The sequence below is a fragment of the Myotis davidii genome, unplaced genomic scaffold, assembly GCF_000327345.1.
Source record: "Myotis davidii unplaced genomic scaffold, ASM32734v1 scaffold424, whole genome shotgun sequence".
Lineage (NCBI taxonomy): Eukaryota > Metazoa > Chordata > Mammalia > Chiroptera > Vespertilionidae > Myotis > Myotis davidii.
The window spans coordinates 1004391-1011215 of record NW_006295827.1 but is presented as its reverse complement, the minus strand read 5'-3'; the positions used below and the strand labels follow the sequence as shown (position 1 = coordinate 1011215).

General features: G+C 44.2%; 1 protein-coding gene across 2 annotated transcripts in view; it reads right to left on the bottom strand.

Moving 5' to 3' along the window:
• Nucleotides 1-6825, bottom strand: part of CALN1 (calneuron 1) — a 446046-nt gene that overhangs the window by 10888 nt on the left and 428333 nt on the right. For both annotated transcript variants that reach the window (XM_015568560.1, XM_015568561.1), the window contains one exon: nucleotides 4630-4786. In XM_015568560.1, the coding sequence (XP_015424046.1) occupies nucleotides 4630-4786 (157 nt within the window). The remainder of the gene's footprint in view (nucleotides 1-4629; nucleotides 4787-6825) is intronic.

Here is a 6825-nt window from a genome sequence, read left to right as displayed (position 1 = left end):
CAGGATGGCTGAGCTGGAGACCTTGACTTTGGCCGTGAATTTTTTCTGACCTTCCACTGAGCCTAGACAATTTGGAATCTAGATATGACTGTTGCTGTCCAATCTTTGCATTGGACAGATAAGGAAAAGAAGGCTTCGAGAGTCACTGTCACACAGCTAGTCTACACAGGATGGGGAACAGAACCCACAGGTCTGCACAGGGATCCTCTGGGACTACCTGGCCTGTGTCACCTCCTTTGCCATCATTCCTCTTGTCCCTCAGACTGAGACACTGAATGGTACAGAGCAGCTCTGCTATCTTTCACAGAAACTTACTCCCCAGTTGATGCTCTTCACTTCCTCTCCTGCGCATGTTCTCAGAATGTCTAGAAAAATCTGACAGCTGGTGTTCCATTTAGGGACAACACTTCAGTATGTGTCTTGAAAGGGCTCACACACAGATTTTGCTGCATCTCTACTCCATTTCCAAATATAATATGATTTCATGGGTGATGGAATGGAAAACGAGAAAAGACGCTGAAGCTGCACTCTCTAAGGAGAATTTGTAATGCCTACGCCCAAGGAAATGGTCTCGACAATGAAGAGTTCAGGGCAGGACTTTAACATGTAGACCTGGGTTCAAATCCTGACTTTCGACAAATTACTCCACTTTGCTGAGCCTAAGTTTCCTCACCTGAACCACAGCAGCCACAGAACTTATCGCTCGGACTGTGCTGACAGGTCAATGGGAGGTATTAACAAATGACCAGCCTTGGTCGGCATGCTGACCAGTTTTCTTCCACCCCTTTCTTCCTGGACTGCATCAATAGGGATGAAGCAGTAAACACTGGAAGCAATTACTACCAAACTGAGCATATAGTTTAATTTGTCATGAGAATCCTTAATAAGGATCAGGGACAGGCAAATAGACAACTCAACTGTAAGCCCACTCAGTTGCACACATGACTCGAACCAAATAATAAGATATGAATCTGTCTCTCAGTGTCACAGAGCTTATGTTCTCCAAAAACAAAATGTCTGGTGACCACAAGTGGTTGAACTAAAGCAAAACACCTCAAAACTCCTCATATGTAGCATGGACACTGAATGGGCATCGTGGGTAGTCACATATTCTTGTATTTAACCCATTTTGGTGTATATGAACCCATTTATTTTTCACAATAATTATAACACAAATGTTGCCAACTAGCACCTAACTACATCAAGCGTAGGTTATCTTAATAAAAGAATTCAAAAAAGATCTGAGGGGTTGGGATTGCCTGAAATTCCTACTTTAGCCAAAATATCCTATTGGCTAAAAATCAAGCCCAAATGAGAACTAAGAGGACAAAAAACCCCAAACCTTTCCCACCAATGACTCCACACTGCAGGGCTCCTGGCCTATTTCTCTGTTTTTCATTCTTCCATTCATGTGGGAGGAAAAAATCAACATTTCCTGACTTCATGGACAGAATCTGAACACCTTTGCAGAAGTATAATCACTGACATAAAATGATACTGATGGCTTTTGGAAATCCCCTATGAATCTCTAACTGACTCCGTGGCACACAGGTTGCACAAGGACACATTTTCAAACCTTTTCCACACTCTAGAATCTCAATCATGACTCAAGCTTTGCTGACCTCACAGCCGTGGAATGGGGGCTTTATTTAAATGCCAACTTGGCCACAAAACATCTGTTTCATGGACCATCTCCTCCTTCCTTGCTCATAGACAAATGCATCCTTTCACCTTTTTAAGGAAAAGACCTCCTACAAGTTCAGGTTTTGCTCACCATTGATTCCTTCCTCTGACATCAAATAGGGCAGGATTTCCAATGCCCGTGGATCCTAGGCTCTGTAGGTGAGCATGTACTTGCCAAAGCAAAGCTCCAATAAGAGCAGGAGGAAAGGGCTTCCTCGGGGGGAAGCAGCAAGAGACAGGAGGCCTGATTGGGGCTCTGGAGTCTGGGGGTGAGGGGGTGGGGTTCTGCTTCTTTCCCTCTCATTGGTCAATGTGGGTGATGAAGATTAGATCTAAAGAGAAACATAGGCCATCACTTGAAAGAAGAAACCACTTGGTGCCTTCAGATTTTGATGCTGGATTTACTTAGAGTTGGCATGTTGGAAGCTGATAGGTGGGTGAGGGATCAGAAATGTTGGCAAGGGTATGTCTGCAATGGCCGAACAGGGCATGCTGCCTGGGCTAGGGCAAGGAAGGACAGCAAGGAGTTGATAGCTTGGGGAAGAGGAAGGCCTAAGGGCTGGGAGGAGGGTGAGGAGATTTAGAAGGCATGAGCCATGTCACTGTGCCATCAGATTGCTGTAGGGAGCAGGGAGAGGTTAAAAATGCCAACTTGTCCCTGTTTGGAAAGCAGTAGGGCAAGAAAGAGGGGAAGGAGGAGGTCAAGTTCAACCACAGGGTCTTAAATGGACTTGTTCAGTCCTGGGGCACCAGGGGTGAACTCAGTCTCTGTGCATCATCTCTTCCTAGACAACTTTGCCCACAGTGCAATCATATCTGAGACTGGAAAAATCTAAACCTAAACACAAACCAATGAGCTTGCTTTTGGGGCCAAATAGTACTGATTATGTATATATGTATATACGTACATACATACATATGTGTGTGTGTGTGTATATTTGAAATGAAAATATACAAAAGGGATTATATAATCAAGGTCACAGAGATCACTCCAAAAGTACTAATTACAAAATAATGTTTCTTGTATTAAACAAGATCATGAATTTTAGAGCATTTAGTACAGTGCCTGGCCCTTATCATTTACCAACCCCCAAATGATAGCTGTTGCCAATGTTATATGTATGAATCATTAAAGCAGACCCAGCAAGACTTCTATTTGGAAATCTTTTTGTCAGTCATTTATTTCACTAATGTATGAGCTTTTGAGTAATAAAAAGAGATGGCTTAAAGTTCAGATTACTTCCCAGTGCAGTCTGACCTTTCTCAAATTACTAAGACTTGTGACATTTCCCTGAACAAAACAGTGATCCACCAACAGAGGCTCCTGTAGAAAATGAGATGCCCAGAAATACTCCTTCCTCCTTTGTCAAGAGCGGGTGCTAATGTGGGAGGCTGAAGCCCCAAATGCTTCCACTACTTGAGCACATAGTCTGTCAGCTAGGAAAGAGACGAAACAGGAGTCCAGGCCTGCTTTTCCCCCAGTTATAGTCCAACCCCTGCCCTCGAACCTCTATTCACCCTCCCAGTCCCCTTGCCTGTCTGACTAGAAATGGGTTGGCTGTGAACATGTTGCCCTGTGTGGTCTGTGTGGCTACAACTCCAAATACGGTCATAGATGCTACGGCCCCGGTCACAAAGAAGGAGACCAGGGCAGCTTCTGGACCACAGCTGGGTTCTGTTGGCTGTCCACAGCACTTGTGAACATGTTCAATTTGAATGTCTTTCCAAGGAGGCATTGCTCTCAAGTTCACCCCAGTCCCTACCATGCCCCATTTCCCTGGTTTGAGTTAATTTGTCACCTTGGAGTACAAGCCATCTCCTGTTTCCTCTTGTCATGGCCTTTAATGCTGACCTAGCAGTGCAGTCCAGGCAGGGCTGGGGGCAGAGAGGGCAGGTCTGAATGAATCGCTGTGGCCACTTGGACCAGCTCAGCCCCAAGCAGCCTCCCTGCCATGGTCTGGCCAGCTCTGATGTGTCAGCTCCAAGACGAGGGAACCAAATGCCATTCTCGTGTCTATGTGACCTTCTTTTATATATTGTCTTGTATATATTGTCATTTATATAGCTTACCATCTGTAGATATTAACTTCTGACTATGTTCAGGAAAAAAAGAATAGGAAAAAAACAGTTTGATCTCTGTAAGAAACCTCAGCGTCGAGTAAGTTAAGTCTGCTTTGCTGCTTTAATGGAATTTTAAAAATTCTACATTTCAGAGCTGTTAAAGCAGTTCTGATTTTCAGCGTTGGCAAGAGGGATCAGATCATTAAGCTTCCCTGGAACTCTCTTCTGATTGGGGGATAAGGTAGGCTGTCTTTGTTTTCTTTCATGAGCCCAAGAAAAATGGCCTGTCAGGGGTCTCTTTCTTTTCCCCAGGGGAACCTATTCTTCTGCAACTACTTCACTAAGTTCACAGGAGTCCTTTCATGAATAGCGCTTTTTCTGGCCAGTGCATTCGGGGAGCACAGCATAGAGGCATTCCATTTCTAAGATCCTGAGAAGGAGGCGTAATTATCTTGATGTTCATAGATGAGGAAACACACCCAGAGAAGGCACACTCCTTGCCCAAGTCACACAATTAGCCACGGAAATTGATCTAGATTTACTGACAGCCTAAACAGGCCCTTTCCACCACCCCGTGCAGCCCCCACTAAGTCAAGGCAAACACCACAACGCCACATATCTGGTCACAGACCACAGAGAGTCACTGGAGGAAGGACAGGGCCAATGGAGGTTTTGCAAAAATGCAGAGTTTGGGGAAAATATAGAAGAAAAAAAAGAAAGCAATTGCATCTTTACCAAAAGGATCTTTTAACCTCAGTCCTGGATTCATGGCTTTGGCACAAGGCCATTCCAGCCCAGAAGACAGTCAACACGTTTTTCATACAGAGGATGTGAAGGCGTTGGCCCATCCCAGACCAGGGAGAAAGCAGAAACAGGGGTACCTACCGCCTTCAAACTCTGTCTGGCAGTTCCCCGAGGTATCATTCAGGCTCTCCTCCTCATTGATGATGATGTTCTCAATGTCCTTCATTGTCAAGTGGTCCCGGAAGGCATGATAGAGGATGTGCTTCAGCTCTTCCAGAGTTATCCTTTGCATGTCAAACTGTGAAGATAAAGAGGAGTAAGAGGGGCTTGGATGGGGGTGAGAACTCTGCTTGGGGCATGACCCTTAACCCCTTTTATAGAAACTTGGCCCAGCTTTTCGGAACATCAGATGAGCAGTTCTCCATCACGTTCAGCTCCAAGCATACCTGTGAACTTACTGGGAAGACCGTGTGTGCACAACATATCCCCCTCCACTGAGGCTCTTGGAGAAAAAATGCCACTTGCTAGTTCGGTTTCCTACTCATCCAGCCATCTGCTGTCCCCCCTGTATGCTTGGGGGTTGTGTCCTACTGCAGACAATGCATATGTCTCTAAAAATGTTATGATTTCCCCAGAAGCCAGCAATTCCCAGCTTGCTATAAGCATGTATCTCGTTCTAACAAGGTAAAATGCAAGTTCAAAGCCGTGTTTATGAGAAAGAGCAGCTGAAGGGAGGTGCAGCATTCCTGGTTATGCTCTGCCCCTCCTGGTGACAGCATTATGCTTTCCCACTGCATCTCCGTCAGGCTCAGTTCTGTCATTTTCTTAGCCAGTGAAATGTGAGTAGAAGTCACACATGCCACCGTCCATTGAGGGCTTTAAGAGCCCTTGTGTGATTATATCATTTGTTCTTTTCCTTCTGCCATGAGAACAGCATGCCCTAGGTAGGGCCTGTACCTCTCTCTGAGACCTAGAATGAGGATACAGTGGAAAATCCCTGCAGATATCCCCTAAAAGAAAAAAATAATGTAAGAAATGCCCTTTTTTGCCTAACTGGTGTGGCTCAGTAGTTGAGTGTTGACCCATGAACCAGGTGGTCATGGTTCAATTCCCAGTCAGGACACATGCCCGGGTTGTGGCTTGATCCCCAGTGGGATCAGCAGATTGATGCTTCTTTCTCATCATTGATGTTTTTTTCTCTCCATCCTCTCTGAAATCAATAAAAATATTTTTTTTTTTAAAAAGAAATGCCCTTTTTGTTATTAGTCATAGAGACTTTGGCTTCTTTACTACCATAGCATAACGTGCTTTAAGTAAACAATACAGAAATTATGATGTAGAAATGACAGACTACCATTACAAAAATTCTCAAGTATGATGTATGGCTTCCAGGGCCAGGCAGTGGGAAATGAGAAAACTGTTATTGGAGGCTTGAAAGAAAATCACCTTTCTTATGCAGTAGCAAAACACTTGGTAACATCATTGCCTGTGGTAGCTTGTAGGACAGATCCCTATTGAACGGTTTTGTGGCTTTGGGGAAAAAGTGTGGGAAACAGCACTCTGGTTGCAAATGGTTGCATCTGACAAGGTGCTACAAGAAAGAGATGAGCTCAGAAAAGAATTGATTGGTTTGCAAGCCAGGACGAGACACAACTCAGAAATTCCTGGACTTGCAGGAAAGATAATAGTTATTTCTCACCTCCAACTGGGAAGAGAGAAAATGGAAAAATGCTTTAAATAACAATACAGGCCTATTAAAACAAGTCCAAGTGTCACTTGTCAAAACCTCTGAATGTGTGAGGTGACTCCCAGGAAGCTGGCTGTTAAATTTAGAGAGAAGTGTGTCTAAAGATAATTGTGGACGTGGCTATAAGTATAAACCAATTGGAATCAAATAGATAAAAAGATGACTAAGTTTTGGAGAGAGTTGTATTGGCCAAGAGCCAATGGCCTAGAATTAAAAGACCCTATAACCCTATTATCTGTGGGCTCCCAAGCTTCTATGGGCAGAAGCACTATGAGGAGAAGCTATATAGACCCCAGGGAGGACACAACTTCCAATGCCCTCATTAGATGAGTATAGGGAGTGGAAAAGGCTGGATCCCTCCCATGGTGAAGCTGGGCATTATGCTTAAAATCACAAGTAATTTCCAGGATGCAGAAGGAGGGTTTAATTAAAGAATATTCCTCGCCCCAAGGTCTGTCCAACAGGATTTCAGAATTTCTGAGTCTTAGACTGCTACACAGCTCCCATTTATTTTTATTTTTAATTTTTAGTTCACATGTCTCTAAGACAAGCCCCACCCACATTTGCTGTATTTCGATTCTAGATAGATC